General features: G+C 46.7%; 1 protein-coding gene across 4 annotated transcripts in view; it reads right to left on the bottom strand.

Moving 5' to 3' along the window:
• Positions 1-23,467, bottom strand: part of WDR59 (WD repeat domain 59) — a 48,833-nt gene that overhangs the window by 6,038 nt on the left and 19,328 nt on the right. For all 4 annotated transcript variants that reach the window (XM_010717911.4, XM_085235225.1, XM_085235223.1 and 1 more), the window contains 11 exons: positions 22,469-22,548; positions 20,200-20,332; positions 17,020-17,144; positions 16,012-16,176; positions 14,654-14,749; positions 13,091-13,247; positions 12,019-12,088; positions 11,608-11,761; positions 3,202-3,335; positions 2,134-2,215; positions 128-240 (listed from right to left, as the gene is read on the bottom strand). In XM_010717911.4, the coding sequence (XP_010716213.2) occupies positions 128-240; positions 2,134-2,215; positions 3,202-3,335; positions 11,608-11,761; positions 12,019-12,088; positions 13,091-13,247; positions 14,654-14,749; positions 16,012-16,176; positions 17,020-17,144; positions 20,200-20,332; positions 22,469-22,548 (1,309 nt within the window). The remainder of the gene's footprint in view (positions 1-127; positions 241-2,133; positions 2,216-3,201; positions 3,336-11,607; positions 11,762-12,018; positions 12,089-13,090; positions 13,248-14,653; positions 14,750-16,011; positions 16,177-17,019; positions 17,145-20,199; positions 20,333-22,468; positions 22,549-23,467) is intronic.

Raw genomic sequence — 23,467 nt, 5'->3', positions numbered from 1 at the left:
GCCAAATGCTGCCCCCTGCACGTCATAAACGCTCTTGCACAAAGATGCCATACCATATATACAGTCATGAAAGGCTCCCCCTGCTTCAGCAACCACTCCCATCCCTCCCTAGCATTCAGAGACCTACAAGGACTCCAGTAATTGACGTCCAAATGGATGCTGTGCCCAAGGTATCTCCAGATCTGGGTCAGACTTTGGTCCAAGACAAAGATCAGTGGCTACCATTGCCAGTGACCAAACCTGGCAAACAGGAAGAAAAAGCATCAAAGTTACAATTAGAAACAGGCAGACTCCTGGGGGATAGGTGTGCACAGATTCACTCGCAGATAAATAATAATGGACTTCAACAAAACAAAACAACACAACCAAGAGGGAGCAGTTCCAGCCTCAGTGTGACAAAGTGTACGTAGAGCAAAAAACGGATGCTTTTGCTTTGGGGTTGGGTTAAACCATAGCTTATTCTTCTTCAAAGTTCAACAGGAGAGTTTAAACAGACCTATTAGCTCCTTTACATTCACAAATCTCAGAGGGGTTTCAACTCTTGGGTTCAAAGACATCTGGTGGCAGAAAGAGTATCAGTGAAACTTTATTTGCATGAAATGTATCCTCTGATGAGCTGCCTTACTGCACACACTGCTGAGGACAGACAGATGGACAGTTTGCCATTCCTACTCCACGGGTTACCTCTTTCACACACCACCTTTCTCCTTCATTTATCTCCCTTTTCTCTGAAAATGGCTCCATCTTTTCGGTTTGCATCCCACTGAATGTGTACAACTGAATCAAACCTAGGACTGTTTTCTGCTGCACCTTTTTAAAATGGAGCAATTAGAACACAATTTTCCAGGGGAAAATGAAGTTCTGAGTTTGGCACAAAAAAAAAAAAAAAAAAAAAAGAGCAGAAAAGGAAAGTGAGCACCATGCTGGAAAGACCAGGAGTCAGAGAGGGGACAACTATAGCTGCAAATACAGAAAAGCTCGGGAGAAAACACAAGTGCTGCAAGTACCCAGAGGAACAGCCAGGAATCGTAACCCCATAAATGGGAGAGAAAGAAACAGTAAAGAGACTGAAACAAGGACAGGTCTGAATGTGAAAAACTACAGAAAGGAACCTGGAAAAATGTCACTTCCTATACTGCTCCAGAGCATGTCTCGTATGTGAGTCCATCACTCAAGCCTCCACATCTTTAAGGAGCAAGGCAAGCTACAATAGGGGCTGCAGTTACACAGGCAGGGAACAATGAGCAAGAAACAGAGATATCAGAAGGATCCTGCTGAAGTTGTCCTACCCAAGCTCCTGTACTCCAGGTAAACCAGTCTGCAAAATGAGGCACAGAGGAAAATGAGACCTACCTTCTTCCTGGAGGTGTGGCAGAACCACGAAGCTAACAATCTAAGACAACAGCTTGAGGTGGCTCCTGCCATTCAGCGAGCCCATGGCTGCTCCCTGCACCGTGCTAGGGGGAGCCAAATGCTCAGCAGAGGGGCTCAGACAGAGGCACACACTGCTCTGGCAGTGCCAGCCCGCTCCCCAGTCCTGGTGAATGTTCTGCCTGTTGCTCTGGACTAACCAAGCACACGGCAAGGCACAAGCCAAAGCACTCATCCTTCCCCTGCTACTAGCCGAATGCAAGCGGATAGCCCCCTTCTAGGGCTGGGTCTCTGGATGCAGACTTTTCCTGGGGAGACCTGGCTGCAGTTAGCACACAGCAGCAGAGTAGATTAATGTTGAGCTAATTACAACAGGAAGTATTACACAAGACAAAACCATCAATCAAATGCTAACAGCAGCTTGGCAACTTTGTGCACAGTTACTTCCTCTGCAGACTCGAATGCAGACTGCATTCCTAGCTCTGCCTGAATTCAGGATTTGCCTGAAAAATGTGCTTCACTCTGTTTGGCAACAGGCATACAACATCCTGCTTGCAGCCCAGAGAGGGGAGCTCTAACTGCCAAAACCAAGGAGGTACAGAGCACCTCTGGAGCTGTCTCACACCCCTCAGTTCATCAGCCATTTCACATACACAGGAACAAGTGCTGAGGCCAGCTGACTGTCCAGGTGTCAAGGCAACAGCACAAGCCGTTTAAGGGTAGTGCAGCATGCTGAGGAAGAGGTCTGATTCAGTGTAATACCTGTACAAGATCCCTCCGTCCAACAGCCATGGCTGAGGCAGCATTCTTCTGGCAAGTCTCCTGGATATTATTTACGTTCAATCTGAAAAGAAGAAAGACAGATCAGCTTTTTGGCTAGGATACTACTTGAGAAGGCAGGGAGGAATGGGGAGGATGTGGTACTGGTAATAGTAAGTAGCCCAGAACTTGCTGATCACTGTGAGCCTACAAGCATGACCAAGATCTCATCTGGCCTCCCTGTGGGATCCCTGCCATCCTTCTGGCAACTCCCACTATTCATCTTCCCTAACGCACTGCTTATTGCATCAAGTCCAGCTCCAAACTGGCTTGGTCCTAAGATGCACCACTTCCACAGGGATGCTGGATCCAACTTGTGCCAGAACACCACCAAACCAAGAACTGTTCCTGTCCTTAGGATCCATCAGTGATGCGGTTCTGTCTCCATCCAGCCTGTTGATCTGTTCCACTTGACTGGAAGAAATCAGCCTTACCCGCAGACAAGTAAGTTTCTGAGCTGGATAACACAACCCTTGCAGAGTCTCTGAGCGCCCGACAAGGGGCAGGAGGAGCCTGAGGAAACCAAGTGGGCTTTCCCATTCATCATCAGAAAGGTTCTTCAGACACTCGACATTTTTTACAAGTGAGATATCCAGAGAAGAAAGATCCATCAGGTCTTTTTAAAGAACGTTCTTTTTCATAATGTAGAGAAAAGGAAGTCTTCCTCCCCCTTACTATTCCTTAAGAAGGGCAGCCTGCTCCTTCCCTGAATTTGCACCACTAACTTCTCTCTCTAGCTGACAAAAGCCTGAGCCTGAAAGAGTTGTAGTGATGATGTATACAGGGTGAACTGATGCTCCAACAATTATACCATCACATATTTCTTCCATTGCTTTTCAGATGGAAGAAAGACAAATCTCTTCTCACAGGCAGAGTAACACTATAAAAAAAAGCAGAAAGGCGAGAAAGAAGGAAGAAAGTGCAGCAATATTCAAATGTTTGAGGGACGAAAGCACAGCAGTACCAAAGGCAGCTGCTTTCCTTTAAGAAAGGGTGCCAGCCTGTACTTACATGTAGAGCTCTCCCAGCAGCTTGTGCACAGGCAGCAAGCAGGAAATATCTTGTATAATAACTTTCCCAGCAGCTTTGATGGGTCGGTTGTTGGCATCTGTCCCCTCCCGTTTGCTTTTCCACCTCCTTGACTTCTGCAGAACAAATGGCAGCGTGTTACTGGGGAGCAAGACAGCAGCCTTTGTGGGTCAGGGAACAAAGCACTAGGGTCAGGAATAATGCAAGCAGCACCCAAACCCGCCTTTCAGAAGGCTCTGTGTCACCCTGGAAAACATCCATGACATGCCCAGGAGAACAAGCATCTCCATCTGTAGGAAGTGAAAAGCAGGTCAAGGCAACGAGCTCAAGGTCAAACTCACTCAAAAAGTTTTTAGTGAGTTCTCCAGTGAAAGCCAATACGGAACAAATCAGCCAATCAGACCCGGGGAGGTTTGGCAGGATATGGTTCAATTACAATTCTCATTAGAGGTCTGCTCTGGGAAGCCTTGCACACAGACCACCGCTGGCTTCAGCCATCGCTCAGCACAGAGACAAGCAGGAGCCAGTTTCTGTTTGCCCTCGGCTTCAGGCAGGGCCGACAGCTCCAGATTCTCCTTTGGTCTGAGACCACCTCTCCTGCTTTATCAAGAGCTTCAAACAAATGGCAGATGATAAAGCAGGGCCCATGTTTTCCTAGCAAGGATCCTCAGCTACCATGCTCACAGCTGGCTCAGGGCATACAGCTGGGGGGAAAAAGGAAGGAGAAGAATCGACACAAAGGGAAAAAACAGGGAGCCAAGATCCCAAATACTCCCCATAACAGACACAGAGGCCATCTTCATGCCAAGCTGCCTACAGCTGCCTCGGCCACACGAGAGCCTGCGGAGTACTGGGCAGCTCCTTGTTGCAGGAGGGCAGTGAGGAGGGCTGAGGACGTGCAGCACAGGCAAGCAAAGGCTATAGAGGATCTCTAGGAGGAAGCGCTGGCTGCTAAGAGCAGCAGTGGGTGCTCTGCAGTGCTGTGAGCTCCCTCACTGACACGCTCCTATCCAGAAGTGTTCCCACGTCACACTGAGCTGCAGAGGCTCTGCTGACGGTCCCTCTGTCCTGCTGTAGCGATGGCTCTGCGAGGCAGGCAGAGCTCACCAGGCACATCAGTGCTCCCAAAGAGCAGACTGAGCTGTGGGAAGGACAGGACCAGGGCCTCTTCACTGCTTGTGGTCCCACACAATGAGTGGCCGAGGCCCAAAGGCTCGAGCACAGGTTTGGCAGTAAGTGAAGGAGGCAATTCAATCTTGAAGGAAGTGAAGGTGGACCTTTCTGCCCTTGTGACAGATCCTCACCTGCTCCCCTGGTCTTCCACTGCTCCCCAGAGTAAAGAGGAGCGAGCACACACACTGCCCAACCAGAGGCACCAGATGGAAACTGTCAGCGTTCAGCGCTTTGGGAACTGGACAGCTAGGGCCTAATTCTGTTCTCAGCTACAGCCCTTCAAGCTCCATCCAAACAATTTGCTTTCAGTTTTTACCTCATCTATTGCTCAAACTGAGGAATATGCAGTGGAAGGTGGCTACAGGATGGGAGATCAACCACTCCCCAATCCATCAGCTCCCAGCCAAGGCCTTGCCTGGACCAGCTCTGGCTCTCACCGTTGGGCACAAAACCTTCTGATAACAGCTAAAAGCATCACCACCCCTTCTGTGCCGAAAGATCTGGACTGTATGACAACAGGGTTCTCAAAGCCCTGTGGTGCCTGTCCCTACTTCCTTGTCTGCAGGACAAGGTGCAGCAAGGAGTTGCTGATGCTGCCAAAACCAACACTGGAGCAAAGGTTGGGAGCCCCAGAGAGAGGACGTGCCACCAGGGCAGGAGTGCAGGCAGTACTCAAAAGCAGTCCCCTCTGCTGCATCCGAATGCAGACTTGCAGGCACGGAGCCACGCTCTGCAGGTCTAGAGCTCAGCAGGAAATTTGGGGAGCAGCTTGCCAGCTCCTGAGCACCTGCAACTCGCAGCTGATGGAGCGTTCCTCCTGCGCTGCTACTGAGAACAGCTCAACCTGCTCCTGCCCCCTGCACGAGCCAGCTGAAGAAGCCTCCCACCAGATATTGCAAAGACCAGAAACATGGACAACACATACCACTGTGCACAGGCAATTCAGTCACTTTTTTTTTTTTTTTTTGAGAATGACAACAAATGAGGATGAGCATGGAAAAGAGATCCCACGAATGGCTTCCACTGCTTGCTGTTAGCATACCACCAGACAAATGAAGACACTAAATGCATCGGAGCCCCACGAAAGCCTGAACTCACAAAGTCCTCCTGCTTTTTTTCCCCTCCTAGCTCTGCCTGGTCACTGGCCAACAGGGAAGCCCTAATCCTCTACCGGTGCAGCTCCAGCAGCAGGGTTGGCCCATGACCACACGCGCTGCCAGCACCACTGCTTCCTGCCCCTAGAACTGTGATAAAAGAAAATTATAAAATTAAGGGTACAGACACAGTTTTACATGTCAAAATTTTGGTAGGCCTCTGCAGCAAGGGGCTCAAAGGCAAGGAGAGCTCTAGCTCGGGTCTGGCTGGCCAAGGGGCACCACAAGGTTCCTCTCTTCCTTCTATTCCAAGCCTACTCCAGCGAGGATCTTCCATTGTGGTGTTAGGCAAGGCTCACAGGCACCAGGGTGGAACAGGAGACACGTCTCTTCCCAGGGGCTGGAGCACAGGTGACAGAGGGGAGCAGGGAACACAACGGTTGGAGCAGAAGCAAATCAGCATGCACACACCAAACTAACACCAAGGGCAAAGACACAGGCCTTCTGCACTGCCCCAGCACTCCTATCTGCAACTCAGAGCCCGGGCCAGGGTGAACTGCATCTACCCACCTGCTCCTGAGAGCTTAAGGAAAGGAAGAAAAGAAAGAAAATAGCTGTGGCAATAGCAAATTAAGGCTCATCAGCTCCTCGGAGCACCAGAAGGAAAGAAACCAGAGCATTTACAACAATCATGGGGTTGGAGGTGACAGCGGGGAACAGCACTGAACGATGACTAAAAAAGCCAGCCTGCACCTGCACTACCATACCCAAGGCTGTAATTTGCTGCAGTCTGAGGTGATAACGATGGCAGTAAATGGGTTACATGTAGAAACAGACAGCCCAAGAATAAGCCACCAACTGCTTCGTAGCAACCACCATCACTGCATACTCAGCAGAAGTAGGTACAAAGTGCTGCGTGCCTGCTTGGAAAGGATGCTGGGCTGTGGGGTGTGTGTGCGCCTGCAGGTCCTGCTGAGGCAGGCAGCGCTGGAAGTTAACTTTGTGAAATGCAGAGTGCCTGGTTCACAACAGCGTATGCAAAACCTCAGTTTGTAGTATAAGCTGGCGTTAGCAGGGCAAAGGGAAAGGTTGTGGACGAAAGAGAAGAGGCTCGACACCAAAGATTAAGCTGCACTAAATTATTTACAAAATAAAGAGTTAAACAAGTTCCAAGTTGGCTTCAAGCTGCTTCTAAGAACTTATTTTTTAAATAAAGTTTTAAAATTGCTGCTCCCCTGCAGGTTCCTTTATTCTGAACAACTGCCTGCAAATTAACTCCTGGTGCAGGTCGTGCAGCACTGCCTGGATTTTATCTCCAAAGAATCCACGTTGACGGCTCACAGCATCTCCCGCAGCACCAGGCACAGCCCCACAGAGGCCAAAAATCAACGTCCCGCAGCAGGAGCGTCTCTTTTTCTTCCATATATCTTCACCTTGGGCACCGCTGCCCACTCAGGAGAGCGTGATGAGGCTTTTCCAATGGTTATCCACTACTGCAATCAGTATGCCAAGGCTTTAACTATCCCACATGCCCTAAAAATAAGTGCGTTGCACAAAGATAACTTCATCACATCAGCACTTGTTCTTCCTTCCAAGCCGGTGGTAAGCAAATTCAACTGAGGTCCTCGGTGGGCTATGATTTATTGCACCAAAATCTGGCAAGCTCTTGCCTGGTTTTCTCTCTTTTAGTCAATTCCTACCCCAGTGAAGAACCTCATTTCTTGCCTCTACCACTCACATTTCGTTAGCTCTTCACAGAAAGCCTCCAAGTCAAGTACATTTCTTCTGGTCTCTCTCACCTATTATTTGCCAGTATAGGCTCAGGGCTGTAATTAGGAAGGCTCAACCTATTATACCAAGTTAAATTAGGTGTTACGGGATTCTATTTTATTCCCTGCTGTCTTGAAGAGATAGCATGAAGGCAAACAGCTGTGAAAAACAGTTGTTCACACAGACCTAAAGAAATCATCTTTAAATTGAACTGGAGTCTTCTAGGCTTTGCCTATGCTTGGCAGATGGCTGATGAAATAGTAATTGCCCAAATTCACAGTGCAGCTTGAGCAACGCTGATATTATCAAGATGCTCACATGAATGATGTTCAAGCCTTAAAGACAAGTGGACTAAAGGAAAACGACTTGTCAAAACAGTCTTGGAAGGGCAGGTGCCAGGAGGAGGGTGCAGGTGCTGCACCTCGACTGACTGCAGAGCGGTGCAATTCTAAGCGCTGAAGAAGATCATGAATTAAGGAGAAATCCTACTTATTGCTCCAGGAAATAAGGCATTTCTGGTGCAATGCACACGCTCGTTTTAATGAGATGACAGATCATTATCAGCAGCTCAACCGGTTTGCTTCTTCCACAGCTCTTAAGCAATGCCATGCCAGCAGCTTGCTGCTCTTTAATATTCTTTTCCAGCAACTCCTCCCTCTCCAGAATGGCTTCGTCTTTTCCAGAGATGAGGTGTTCTCATGTCAGCCTCACCAGTGACCTGATGACGCACAATAATAATCACTCAGCTCCTCCGCAGTGCGCTCTTCTTAGTGCACGCTTCTTAGAGGTTGATCTCTTCTTAAACTTCAAATTACCCCTTGGCATCCTTTCCTGACTGCAAGGCCGGGTGACACAGGCATGTTATATATAAGGCAGTGTTTGTACCCTCTGAGTTCGTGTCTGCTCCTGCCCACCTACACATGCACTGCTCCTGAAGCCCTAGGCCCAGTGTGGAGCGCAGGTCCCCCACCTCTGTGCAGGTTACTCAAAGGCAGGCAGGTGGCATTTTATTCTTGGGCCCTTGGGCAGAAGACAGGGTTGTATCAAGGACAGTATTAGCACAGCGCACAGTACCGGGAAGTCGTTAATTGCTTGTATGGACCAACGCCGCCGGGCAGAGCGAGGAGACATCTGCATGTGAAAACGTTATACCCAGGAAAAGGGAAGAGAGACACCAAGAAAATTAAAGACAAAGGTAAATAAACCAAAATGAAAAGCGCTCTGAACCAGCAGAGTAAAAGACACCGTTCCCCCTGGTTCTGTTACACAATGGCAGTTACAAAACAAGGTCTCCACTTTCATCCGTGCACAGTTGTGCTGTACGTTACCTACAGACCTGGCAAAGTGTGGGCTGCTCTATGGAGGACTGCAGCGATCTCAAGTCTGAGCAGTCTTCCAGTGGAACTGTACTGCTGCAACAAGCAACATGACCTTGTTCATACCATGCGTTGACAGCAGGGGAGAGAACAACCCCATGGTACCCCATGGGACAGGCTCCTACTCTAACTAGTTTTCCTCCCTTTCAGATAAAGAAGGAGGTGTCTAAGTGCTGCCTCAGCTGCATTTCGCATTTTTAACACAGCTGTCTGGCACAGAAATCTGCAGCAAGCTCAATAAAAGCTCCTGTTTCCTCAGACATCCCTTTAACATCCAGCATCCTCCAGGACTTCTTCCACTGGAACCTGCTGCAGCTGTTCACTTTCGTTTTGAAAGCAATAAAAGGCAAATGTCAGGATATTAAAGGGATGTAGAGACCCCGCTGCCCAGCAGGACAATGTGGAAATTGCCATTATGGGCTGAGGAATTCATTCAGGTTGAGCGAGCAATCAAGTTCACTGATTGACTATGCAGAAGAGCTCCAAAGTAGGCTTTCATTATGAACCTGCAGGCATTTCATTAAGTACTCCACGCAGCACTGTAACAATAAACCGAATCTCTCCAAGCATATTATTCTGCACTCACTTGGAAAAAAAAATATTTGTCATACCTCTGCGAGTCAGCACAATAAAAAGGGGAAGAAGAGGGTTATTTGTGTTGCGTGCAAGATACTTTGCATTTATTTTCAGCTGCTAATAGGCAGTCAGCATCACCAGGCATGCCCAGGCTTCTGCCTTCCCTTTGTAGCTCACCACTGGGAGAAGCTGCAGCCAGGGCACTGCTGATGGACTGCTGCATTATGACTATTCCTGTTTTTTGGAGGAGCGCGCACATGCGGATAAAAAGAGGAAAGATATGCTTTATGTGTATGGACACACATCTGTAAAGGAGCACAGGAAGGCTCAGTGCCTGCTGTAGTTGTGCTATGTTTACTAAGGAGATCTCTGCTGCGTTCAGCATCTCCTCTGCCCTTATGGGAGCATGACACACTCCCCACCTAGCAACGCACAAATTCCATTTAGTTGTTAATGGCAGCAACACTAGTGCATTGCTCCATGGGATTTAAGTTTAAATGCTTGGTCATCTCTGAGAAATTCGTTTTTGGGATGAAGTTATAGAACTTTTGATTTGGTTTACCACCAAATTCCAATTTTTTATTTAATGGAAATATAAAATTCAAGCTTCAGAGCAAGGAGCTAATGAGATTCAGACCCTGGGGTTTTTATGCCTTAAAATCCTCACAGTTAAACATCAAAACTATTTAGCACTGATCTACAAAGGCTGGGAACATCAGCTCCTGAAGAGCCAAAAAACCTCTGCTGAAGGGAGATGGAGGCTTTTTAGAACTATCTGATTTGCAGAACACTTTTGCTAACTCCCTTCTAAGGTTCTTACACTTCTTCCAACCCAGGATGCAAGGACAGAGCTTAGCACGGGGCTGTAGAACAGGCATTTATTTCCCTGGGTTTCGGGGGACATGCCTACACACACGCTTTGTTCTCTAGATTTTCTCCCCACCCTGACAAAAATCTTGTCACCATTGCTACACGGACTGGGGAGATGGGTCACATGAAATTGCACCAAGCTGCTTCCACGTTATTTTTAGCCTTGTCTGTCATCTTAGAGAGCTGTGTGTCAGAGACGAGCACACTGCAGAGGACAGAAGTAGCACTTCAAATAAATTCTCCTGCACAGTCCAGGATAGCTTGTAACTCCTGTATCAGGCAGTGCTGTTTTCTCATCAAAAAAAGTTTGTGTGGGGAAAAAAATAACACAGTGTGGACTCCAAGAGTCTCCTGGGGCCTGAATGGAAGCAAAACACTGCACAGGGAACAGAGGCTCTCCCCATGGCTGGCAGGTGTAACCACTAACTGGTTTCACATAAGCAGGACACAATCCCAGAAGGGTTGGCTGTCACGTTTGGGACTACTGGAAAAAATCAAGACTTCTTGCAGCGCCAACAAAGGATGAAAGCTCAAGGCTCTGATTCTCCCTCTGCTCCTGGGACAGGAGCTCCTGAGCTCCAGTGCAGCAGAGTGCTGTGGAGCGCTCGGCTTTCTCTGGATACCTGGAAGCTCTCCTTCACTGCTGCAGAAACGTGCCCACAAAACAGACAGTGACAAACTGCTTGAATGCCCCGAATTCTCAGGCTCTCAGTGAAAGCTTACTATATTTTTGTAAGCCACACCACTCCCTGCTGAAGCACAGGGAGTTTGTTTCAGAGCACACTGCATGGCTGATTACTCCCACAGCATCAGCTCTTCTGCCCAACATCCCCATGGCAAATCAGGCCATCTAATACTTCAGAACTACCCTACAGCTTCCAACTGCCCTTCTGCACCCCGTGTGCCCCGGAAGGAAACAATCCCCACTCTTCCCCAAAGCCTTGCTTGTGAACATCAGGGATACAAGGCCTATGTCTAAAACAGAGGTACAGGTATTAGAAGATCTTTGGAGAATCATGAAGGGACATTTTTTTTGTTTAAAATAGTCCAAAGGGGCACACATCCCTGAAAGAGACACCTGTAACAGAAATAACTCAAATATACCCCATAATCCAGGAGAGACTGTCAGTAAGCTTCACAGATCCCCAGCCCTTTGCAGCTATGCACATCGAGGGTGCAGAGAAAAGCAGAGTGGCCTACAGTGTACTCAGATGGAGACTAAAGCTTCTCAAGTGTGAGATTTTAACCGTATCTAATACAAAGGGAGGCAGTGTACTGAACGAAGTTGTAATGGTGAGTCTTGAGAGATCTCAAAATGCTGAAGACAAGCAAGTCAAATGCTAAAGAAGATCAGCAAAGAAGTTACTAACAGTAAATAAATCCATGCAACATTTTTACAGAGCTGCTTGTAAAAGATGCCTTCCTCAGAGGAATGTGAAGCTACTGTTACCAGCAATGCTCACAGCCATAAGAAAAGAATACAAGTCAAAAGCTGAAGTATTGGGAAGGCTTTTTGGCATGGTACTTACCCTCTCTTTGTAGTAGAAGGAGCTAATGGAGACCTGCTCCTTCTCACTGCGTGTAGGACTCCCGCTGTACAAACGCAGATTGCCTGGAGTCTCTGTACGGATCTTCATCGGAGTAATGAGGCCACTATGGTATGCTGACAAAGCTGACAGGGACCTAGGAACAAGAAAACATGCTTTCAGTAGCTTACATCCAACAAAATGCCTTGAAGGCTCAGACAAACAACTCCTCTAACCCTAGCTGTGAGTAGCGTTTTAGGTGTGCTGAGAGAAGGGGTGTGGGACCTATGGGACCAGGCTGTGCCACGCAGGCACAGCTAACAGCGCCTTCTGAGGGCCAACAGCTCCAGCACAGGATCTGCCTCTCTGCCCACGTGGCAATGTAACACCTTAAACGTGATGCAGGGAACTCACCGGGGTGTGGGCTCCGTTGGGGACACTGCACGGTGCATAGTCATGGGTCTCGTGAAATACACCAGGTACCCTGCAGAGACAGGACACAGAATAAAGATTCTGCCAGGAGGAACAGACTGCCCAGGGGTGGCATTAAGGGCCCAGGGGCCTATCCACTACCCTTCTAAATAAGAGTTTTCTCAACCCAAATCCACCTCTTTCAAATGCTTGAAAGAGCATGTCTGGTTGCCTTAAAAGCACCAACACAGGTAGTTCACAGGTGTTGGAGAAAAGGCAGCAGAAGGAACTAACACACGTACTTTTGTGCTTTACCTCTTCACCAGGATTGTCAAGCATTCTGATACTCCAGATGCACGTGAGGGCATTAACATGCAAAGAACTCACAAGAGCTGGCAAATCTCTTTAAAAGGACAACCCAAGCCATCTGACACTACCTCCAAAGTGCTCCCACAAGCTTTATTCCATTTGCTACCATTTCAAGTGTCCTCAGCCACTCACCCTGGTGCAAGAGTTTTGAAACAGAGCAGGTTTCACTCAGCCTGTTCAATGCAGCATTACTGTTTTACTCATGCTTGGCATTCAGTGAAATGTGTATGAAAAAAAAAACTTTCAAAACATGCTCAAATTGAGTCAGTAACAAGAATAACCTTTAACAAGGGGTAAGTTCAACCCAAAGTTACAGGAATTTTGTGAAGACTCAAGAGCCAGAGTACATCCAACAATTTGAGGTGGGTAGGAGTGAATTATGGAAGGATAAAAGCTACCTCCAGACTTCTGGAAAAAGAAGAGATGCATCAGTGCCTTGGCACGCCTTATGCCAATGGCCATCTCTTCATTCACGCCTGGATTTCCAGATCTGTATCCTAAAATCCCACATGAAACACCAACTGCAAGCAGTTGCTAACTAGGCCCATTATCTGTAAATTTATCACAACATAGCTGCATTAGAAGCATTTAGTACTCCTTGCATGGCAGCAACCAAAGCTTTGTCTTGTTCAGATGCGATTGCTCCTCAAGATGTTAAAAGTACCCTTTTTCTGATGGCTGTCATTGCACCAGTGATGAGGCTAACCTGCACCACAGAACCGGGCTCCAGAGGTCCGTGGAAATGGGATGTTCGAGTCCTGGTAGGAGCCATAGGCATTGGAGACCCGGGCAAAGGTGGGCAGGGGGGTCGTCACGGAGTTGGACAGAGCATAGGGGTTGCTGGACGTGCTGTCCTCTTGGTTCTGAAACAGAAGTTAGACAAGGTCATGTTCCTGCTGCCACATGGAGGAAACTCAGCTGGAGCACTGGGAATCCTCGTGCCAAGCAGTCTCACACAGATGTCTGCCTCTCCTTTGAGTCAAAGCAGATCAAGAACAGAGCACAGCTACTACTTTGGCTCCGAAAGCATTTGCAAGCATGCGTACCTTTGAGCCAAGTGCTCCTCTGCACTGCTGTTTGTATGGAGAGCTCTCTCCATTCACGGCTGTGTTGAAATGCAGAGCTCAACTAGGGTAGAAACAGTGGTCTTGAGGGAAAACTATATAGGAAATCTGACCTTCAGATGTGACTCCCAACAACAAAACACAAAGCTGAGAAAAACCTGGTACCTCAATGATGCCAGTAAGACAAAGTCACCTTAAAGACGACTATCTTGACACCCCATGCAAATGTGGGGGTTTCAAATGCAAGTTGGACATCTTGAAGTGAGGAAGGCAGGTGGTGAAAGTCTGGGAGATCTCAGGTCTGCCCTGAGAAGTTCTGGCAGAAATTTGCATTCAATTGGAAAAGATACAGCTCAGGTCTAAAGGAATCCTATAAAAGCATCTGACTCAAGTTTTCCATACAAGTACTGCTGAAATCAAACAGAAATAAAACTTCCAACGTGGAGAAAAAGAAAATTTAGAAAATTAAACAAAAAAACACCACCAACAAAAAAAGATCCCTTATTCATGATGAATAACCAAGGCTTCCTGAAAAAGAAACCTGAGAAGACTCATCTTTTTCTGAATGCGAAAAACACACATTACAGTACACTGCTCCCACACACAGACCTATTACCTGACACCAGGATGCTGAGTAGGTATCACAGATCTCTCAGCTAAGGGCAGAGTGGGATTTGCATTTATTTGTGGTATCAACCCTATATAACCCTCTCACAAGGCTTTAGAAAAAAAAAAACAAACTTTCACAGCTTTGTTCAAAGGAAGAAAACAAAGGCCCTCTGGTTAGCACAATCTTTGAATAGAACTGAGAGGTAAAGACATCTGCCGCTGCCTCTCAGACAAGAATGAATTCATCACCTCTCTGACATCTTATTTTCTTCTACAGCTGATACCCATGCCCTGCTGGTCGGTGAGATCTGCTCAGAGCTGGAAAGGTACCATGCTCCACTGTGATGCTGCAACCAACAGTAACTCCTGCTAACCTAATTATTAGTGAGCACCCGCACAACAGCAAACCTTCAGGGCCTGATCACCCCACTCAGTTTTCTTCAACATTAACCACAAGAACTTCCACAAATCTATCAGCCAGTCACAGGGGTCTATTTACATGCCTAATGAGGCCAGACTCTCAGTGCAGAGTCAGAAGCGTGGGATGTGAGAGAAGACAACAAAATAGGGCAGAAAGCCCATGGAATCCTCCATACCACGACAGACTCCAGCCAGGAGACGAGCTGACGCAGGCAGGGCTCCAGGCAGCTCTGGTTCCGCTTCACTTTCTGCAGAGAAGTGTCTTTCAGTATCTGGAATACATGCAAGATACAGCTTGAGTCATGGTTATATCCGTACCTTCCCACATCCTTTTTTGTCTGCAGAGCAGCAGAGTTGCCAGGCTCATGAGATTGCAAGGCCAGAGACATCCCAGAACACCCACTGGAGCCACACTTACCCACTGATGCGCTGCCTGCTTCAAGGAAAGAATGACTGAGCTTTGATCAGAGCACTGAGGGTTTACTGAGGTTCAGCACACTCTGATCCAAGCCTTGGGCTTCTGTATTACTGTAGCCCATAACATTCCATACCAGTTTGTGGCAAACTGGATCCAGCTTTTTCAAGAAGGAACCCAAACAGATCCATCTGCCTGATGGATAAGCTTAGGCCTAAGCCTGAGGCTACTTTGCTCCAAGGCAGCCATTTCAGCCCATAACATTGCTAGACACAGGAGGACCAAAGCATTGAAGACTGAGGCACTCATACACTTTGAAATCCCAGGTTCTTGCTTCCTTCCCTTAAAGAGCAATTTCTCATCATTCCTTTCCATTCAAACACAAACCATTCCCAAGGATCTGCAGTCAAGTATTTAAAAAAAAATCTCACCTCTTCAAGGAAGACATAAAGTATCTGTGATCCTCCACTCTGCTTTGAGCAGAACACAACAAAATGCAGGGAAGAAAACAAGTCCAAAGCCAGCAATGCTTTATGTCATTACCTCTATTTGCTTTACATTAGGAAATAGCCTAGCACTTCATCCCTTCTTTGTGGTCCAAAGGTAAAGTAAGTCTGCTTTCCTACTGCTCTCACAGGAGTGGCAAGGGAGAGCAGCCCTTGCTCTGGAGAAGAGATTTCAGCAGCAATAGGACTTCCTGCATCAATTGATCAAACACTTGATCTAGAATTAACGGGCTCTGCGCAAAAATCTCAAAACAGCTCGTAGAGGCGAGCAGAAAACAACATGCCAGCCCAGAAATACTGCCATTTTGCAAATGGATGCTTTGCTGCTCATTCTGTCCATTATGAGGCTTGGAGCAGCAGTTCTAGAAGGATGTTAGGGATCCTCAGGCAATACACGTGACACTCATACCAAGTTGCAGAGAAAAACGTGTTCAAAAAGCATCAGTGGGGAAAAGGAAGAACTAGGCTGCAAGGCCAGCAAACACCCCACCCTACAGGCTCCAAAATACATTCGTTCAAACAGCAGTCTCTGGTACACCTTCAGCAAGGTCTGACTGTGTCAGAAGTCTAGACACCAGGTGTTGAGCACGTGTCTAGTCGTAGGACCACGTACCTTCAGCAGCTTGGCCTTCATGGAGGCAGTGATGGAGGTGGGGTTGATGAACTGGAAGGATGGCGCAGCATTATTGGGATATTGGACAGGGAACATCACCAGCATCCTGACTCGGTGGTTGCCACAGTGCACTGACACTGTGCAGCTACGATTCACCGCATCCATCTGTGTGAGGAAAAGCAATTGCCTTGCATTCAGACCTCCAAGGACCTTTTAACTTGCAGCGGCTTCAATTCATGCTGAGGGGCTGATTCCCTTGCATATCCATAAGACAAAGTCGTGCTGTTGTCACGGGCAATGAATACAGCGACAGCAAAAAACCCAGGGAATAGTTTTCACCAGCAGACTGCCAGTCCAGCAGCATCTGGAAACTCCAGCCAGCCCAGGCTGCAGCAGGAATCAGGCAGCTCCCAACAGCTGCTGCACTCCACCCCCCTGCCCTTGGATACAGAACACTTCAGGCCCAGTGCAGCAGGAACAGGCACCATCTAAGACCATACAGGACTCTCAGGAAGGTATCTGAAAATGTGAAACGGCAGTGGTGAGGAAAGATGACAGACAGCAGCCCCAAGCCTGCTATTCCAGCACTGCACTGGGCCTTCAGTCACCTTCCACACACAGAAGAGGCTCTGCTGTGAAAGAGAGATGCCAAAACTGAGGGCCAGAGTGTGGGACAGTGAGGGCTGATCTGACTGAGTTCAGAAACAGTTGAAATGAGATCAGCTGCACGTACTGGAACAAGCCACTTTGCAGTTTTGGCAGAAGAAAAACACAGTCCAGCCTCCTTGGGGCCAGTGCCAGCATAGTTACTATGCTGAAATCTCTCTCTCGTTCCCAGTGTTTGCGATTATCCTCTTTTCTACTACCCATGGCCAAAAGGATCTCTACAGCTCAAAATAAGCCTTGCTTACAGGCAGCAGTCACTGCAGCAGGAGAGTTCCCTTCAGAAGGCTCTGACGAGCCAGCTTGCCCATATCCCCTTCTAGCCAAGTAGTGAAAGGAAACTACCTCCACGTTGACATTTCGGATCTGCACGTTGATCAGTGAGAACTCCTGCTGCAGTGTTTGAGGCAGCCCCAGTTGGTCTGTTTTCTTTCCCACCAGGAGGTCATTCAGGAAGTCTTCTTTTAAGGCTGGCAGAAAAGATGCGTTACAGGTTAAGGCAAGTTAGAGTAGAGGTTTGGCATGCAATGCCACGAGGCAGCAAGGAGAACAGCCTGCTTTTTGATATATAAAAGCACGAGTTCTACCTGGCAAAGCCCTGTAAGCTGGAGGATCTAAGCTGTTGTTTAGAGGAGGACTTCAGAGCCTTGTTCATAAAACAAAGAAACAACCCGTCTCCACAGTGGTTTCCCAAGAAGGTTAAAGAAGCCACCTGTACTCTGCACAGCCCTGAAACGGTCTGGTCTCTACTCACTTGAGACACTCTCTCCTCCCTACGCAGCACTGCCAGACGTGAACAGATGAACTAAGGAGTCTCTTGGTCCGGCAGGAAAGAACTACTGCCAAAGCAGTCTCCAGGAGGAGCTCTGGTCTTGGGATTCACACTCCACCGCTCTTGGCTTTCAGGGAATGCATCCAAAGCAATCTAATGAATAAGGAGGGAGGAGAGGGTATTTCTGGCCTTAGGAGAGGTTTAATTAATTTGAAGCAGCAGTGTCCATTTAATGTTGTAAAGCATTCTAGCGAACAGTCCTTAAAGACTCATTTAAGCGTTGGATCTAGCTGTCCTCTTCCACTATCAATATTTTTCAGTAGGTCAATAACCCCTCAAACACAGAATGTATTTAAAGAGCCAGGCAAGTGCTGCTGAGTAGGAATTATGGTTAAGATAGCCAGTTTGACTGAGTTTCAAAAGAATTGGTCACTGCCTGCTGTGCCTGGCTGGCTCTTGCCTTAACCCTTGCTACCCACCTCCACTAGGACGGGTGAAGCTCCCGCTCAAGGGGGTTTTGCTGTGGCAGCCCTTCCTAAGACAACCAAATATGTCCTTGGAAACATCAACAAAAGATACAAGGGATGTCCCACTTACTCAGCTGTCATTCTCACCTTGATCTCACACAGACTATTCTTAGTGAGAAAACAGAAAACAAGAAATGTAAAAAAAGCTATCCTTGTACAGGGGTTTGCCTGAAAGTCACTGTCTTTGCTGCTGGGACAAATATAACTGGCTTTACTGCTGCCCAGCTGGTTGCTGAATTTGGATAGATAGAATTCTTAGCTACTCATTCCTATTTGTGATTTTATTATAGTGCTTATATATACATTTCACAATACGGAATTGAAAAAAGGATTAAAGGAAGATCAGTGGCTCTCAGGGAAGATAATCATTTCTAGCTCGAAGACACCACCATAGCTTAACTAAAAAGCCATCTCTGAGGTTCCTAAAATGGGCACTGCCTTCCCTTCGTCTTCTCCCCGTCTTCCAATTAGCTTCTAATCTCCAAAAGCCCATGTATCTGTCCAGATTCCTAATGATCTTTCATAGGCAGCAACCAGTGAGAAGAGCTGTACACTGAAGACACAGCTGGTGTGCTTTCCAATTTATCTGTAGAGCATCATTCTCTTTAAAGATCCCCCAAAGTGCTTTACTAATCTAACATGGAGACTTTGCAATGGAAATTAAGCCACTTCCAGGGTGGCTCACATCAACAGTCCACAATTGCTTGTGGACTAGAAAGAGCTGAAACTCCTACCTAGAGACTTACTTGTGCAGTGACCATGAAGTCATACTATTTGCAGCAACATCTACCCTCCTACAGAAAAGTCATTTTAATTCCCTCTGAAACAAAGAAAGCCTTACCAGACCCACACAGAAACCACACCATGGATGTGACCTCATCAGGGACATGAAAAACCCTCTCCCTTGCAGAGATCAGGCAGTCAGAATGACATCCCTTCTCTTAATACTCCCAGCTAGAGCAAGAGAGTCTATGCCTCTCCATACAGGATTGCTCATGGTGAGCACAGATACCTAGAACACTTGCTATCATATTATAAAATCCTCATGTAGACAGAGGGGCTTTCAACTTTTAGAAAGTTGTTCTGTGACCATCCACGGAGGTTACAAAGGAACTTCACTGGGCAGGAATCTTCCAGTATCAGGGAAAAGCTTCCTTAAGGGGACCTCAGAGTTGTCTCTGATTCAGAGGACAGTTATTAGACCATTTCCTCACCTTCTCTTCAGCTTGCTGGCAACCCAAAAGGAGAATCAAACTGCTTTCCTATAAACCTGCCACACAGGGATCCATTGTAGCACCCTGCTTCAGTACAGAAAGGAACTGTGAATTTAAACCCAAGCTGACACAGACATGGGAGCACTGAATTCCTCTTCCTCTTCTTCCTTTAGATAATAGAAAACTCTTTAGATGGCTTTTTCATGAGCACATCACCACTGTGGGTCTCAGCTGCTGCAGCCTCTTCTGTTTTATTCTAATCTCTTCAAACACTATTACCCTGAATGTTTAACATGGCCAGAGCCTTAACCACACAAACCCTGCTCCGCATTCCTGCCTTTGTTTGCCTTCTCTTCCATAATGAAGAATCACTGCTCACTCAGAAGCTCTAACTAACTGTCTAGTACTCACGGGATAGAGCTTACAGCCCTCTCCCTCTGCTAGCCTTCAATCATCTGTTCTCAGAACATGGGAAAAAGACAGCAGCTCTCTCCATAATACTTTGGAAGATGGGGGAAGACACTGCAAATATGCCTGTGTCCTTCTCAGATCAGCTCATATAGTGACTCTAGCAGAAGGATTTAGATACTAGGCAAGCAGTTTGTGTCACAGCACTTTATCCATGAGCCTCCCTTTTCCATGGATCTCATTCACCTCCCAGCTTAAACTGAAATGCATTCTTAAGAATCAGAACTGATTTTCTGATTACCTTATTTCTGGCAGGAAGCCACAAAGATGACCTAAAGGCAATGCTATTAAGTGCTACTAGTGACAAGGAAGAGATTTGTTTTACAACTAAAATGACATCATTATGCTAGAGGAGAAAAATCTGGTAGGACAATCCTGAGAAAGCCCTTGTGTTTTCTCTCCTCCCAAAGAGTAATCCATTAACCTCTGAGACAACACCAGTTTGTGCTCTGCCTACAGTGTTATTTTCTTAGGTTGTGAGGCATCTTCTTCCCAACACAAAGAGAGCTGCTATTAGAGTTTCCCAACTCATCACTTGCCTCACCTTCCTCATCCCCATGTCCAGAGCTATGCTGGGGCTCAGAGTCCTGTGGTTGAAGGGTCTTGTCTGGCTCGGGCAGAAGAGAAATCCCATCGATGAGGTCATCAACTCCATCCAGGATATCATTAGCACACAGCTGAAAAGAACAAGCATACCAACATGCTGCACAACAGAAAACAAAGAAAAGCCACTAAACAACTAACTTCTGGATTTGCAAGGTGAGCCTGCGCACTCTGCAGTCACAGACCTTGGCACTGTTTCTTTGACAAGATAGGCTGGTTTTCCTCTTTCCGACATTCTCCCTTTCGTCCCTTCTGAGTGCCTTGCTTGCTTACAAAGTCACTTCATTGACATAACCAGTCTAAGTAACAGAGGTTTTACTTTAAACAAAAACAAATGTGCCCTTAACACTTTTAATTAGTGTGCTCGTGTGTCAAAAGTCACTTAATTTTTACATCAGATACAATAGCAGCACGCTATCTGCTTTTGATATTCGCACTTTAGAATTTGGAAGCCCAGGTAAACATTACAGGCCCTAGTGCTTTAAGTCCTGTACCAAAAAAGAGACCATGAAAACTTAAAACACAAGTTTAGCACAGGAAAATAGGAGATGAAGAGAAGAAACACAGGGAGAAGAAAGGATAAGGCTATGATGTAGCAAATTACAGTACTGGTCACCAGCAACATGCCATCGGGTGCAGCTTGATAAAGAATAAGAACAGGAGAGGAGCAGGAGCCAGCAGAGGATGAGTGAAGTCCGATACAGACAAACAACTGGTTTGAAGGACAGAAATAAACTATCCACAGCTGTATCAGGTACGCATAAAGGGTCACTTTTCACAGAGAAGGTTTGTTACAGACCTGCAGGACTCCTGCAGGATCTGTGCTGGGACACACGCTTCTCAACATTCATAAGAAACCTAGAATGGGAGGTGAATAGCAACGTGACCAGGTTTGCTGATGCCACCAGGTTATTCAGGGTAGTAACGTAGTGTGGCTGACTGCCAACAGTCACAGAAGGACCTCGCAGGAAAGATGAACTTCGGTTCAAATAAATATAAAGCAATGCATATAGGCAAAAAAAATGACAAGTTCAAGCTGACTGAGGGAGCAAGACAGAGAGAACAGACTAAGCTGATGTTTTCATGGAATTACACCCAACATTTTAAAAACAAATGAAATATTGGGAAATCTTTGCTAAGAACAACATTCTGATCCCCATCCCAAAAAATAGTAGAGCTGAAAAAGGGCCGTGAAATACAAAAGGATGACCAAAATTCTCATACAGAGGATAAAGGAAATCAGGATATTTTGACTATAGACAAAGGAGACAGCTGAGATCTACAGCCAAGAGGTCCGTATGACAGAAATCTACAGTCAAGATGGTGTAAGATTGGTTGCTCATTTCATCTTCAATGTTAAGAGCAAGTATGTATCAGAAAAAAAAAAAAACCTATCAGGTAGCAAAATTAACAAATGAAAGGAGCTGTTTTCCTACCAGCATGCAGAAAAGCCATGAAACTCCTCACTCACAACATGTTTAGGATGGCAAACATACACAAGTCCAGGAAGTCAGAACAAATCTATGGAAGTGAAGCCCATCAAGCACTACCAAATACAAAGATGCCAGGCTTGGTAGGCCTCTAAGCTGTAAACTACAGAAGGATGTGAGGGCATTCAGAGAAATATCACTCCATACTTGTTTTATTCTTACCCTCTTCCAAGACAACCACAGCTGAAGATGAGACAAGCAGGGCAATATGGGCCATCCTGCCTGTATGAACCCTCTGCTCTGGCCCAGCAGTGCTAACCTAGCTTGCTTTAGCACTTTGTAATTGCTGCCAGACAGCAGAACTCTGGAATTCCTCCTGCCTGCACCAGGCCAAGAGGCAATGGAAACAGGAGATGAAGCAGAGGGTGCAATTCCTGCATTTACCTGATACCTAGAATGCCAAGAATAGTCTGGCAGCCACAGAGGTGGCATCTTCAGAGGTAATCGGGCAGTAACTGCTCTCTGCCTTCCCCAAAGCCTTGCACGCTTACTGCTACATGACAAAGTGGCTTTGCACACACACACACAGAGGCCTCAGGACAGGCCTCCCTGGGGATGTTTCTCATCACATTTGGGCTGGAGCTGAAGGGGGAACTGAAGTAGCAGCTTGTTGCTGTGTCTGCAGCTCAAGGATACCAGAAGAGTGACTGGGAGAGTAAGGAAAGGGAGGTGAATCCAGCCTGTAAGAAAACTACCTACAGTTCAGAAGTGTTTACGTACCCTCTGCAGCTGAGAGTCAATCCGCCACATCCGCAGAGTCTGATCACGAGACCACGTAACCAGCTGGTAGTCTTTAGAACCTAAAAAGGACAGAAACTTATAGACCCAACTGAAAACTGAGACCGTATCTCAGTGCTGCTTTAAGTGCAAACAGAAGCAAGCAAGCTGGCAGGGAGGTCGTGTGGATAAGGCACTACACTGGAAGGCAGAACTCATCAATCCTATGATTTCTATCCTGCTTTGAATTGACCTGGGCTTCCTCCTGCACCACAGTTACCATGCCTCTAAATAGGGTATAATTTACAGATGAAAGCCACAAAATAAATATAATGAATATGATACAGGTTTTCAAACTAGGAACGAACAAGACTGCCTATAAAGTTTATTTACGCGGAAGAAGTGATTTGAGAAGTAGTTGAGAGATGGATTTATTTTTACATTACTGCAAAGTTGAAACAGGTGATGAACTGAAAGACATTTTAAGATGCAAACATTTAAAAAACATTTCTATGCTACAGCCTGGCCCCAGGCATCCTTTTCCTTCTGAAAGAGCTGCTGATGCCAAGACAAGTTCAGGTTGTAACCGAATACACGTAGATACATACTACTGAGCAGCAGATAAAGGTACCAGGCTATTTATGTCCATTTGTAGGCCTTGTGATACAGTTTAAATTGCCCTCGAAAAACAGCTGCTGCTGTTTAGGAATTTGCTGCTGCACAACTGCTTTTGACACCCCTCTGTGGAGGCACAGTGGCTGTCTAAATACAGCACTGCAGATTTTGTGCAAGGAGATTTGTGCTATCTTGAGGCATCTTGGCTGTCTTTGCACTGAAGCGGACTGGGAATGCTTGTATGATTAATGTTGCTTGAGAAAAGCATGACTTCCAGCCTTGGTATGTATACATGAATTCAACTGAGACAGTGCAATTGTGGTTCAGATCTGCTTGAACATTCACATACAAGCTTTCTTAGACTGCACCTCCAGATCCTGTTCTATA

Source organism: Meleagris gallopavo, chromosome 13 (genome assembly GCF_905368555.1).
Source record: "Meleagris gallopavo chromosome 13, MGAL_WU_HG_1.1, whole genome shotgun sequence".
NCBI lineage: Eukaryota > Metazoa > Chordata > Aves > Galliformes > Phasianidae > Meleagris > Meleagris gallopavo.
This window is presented reverse-complemented; position numbering and strand designations above follow the sequence as displayed.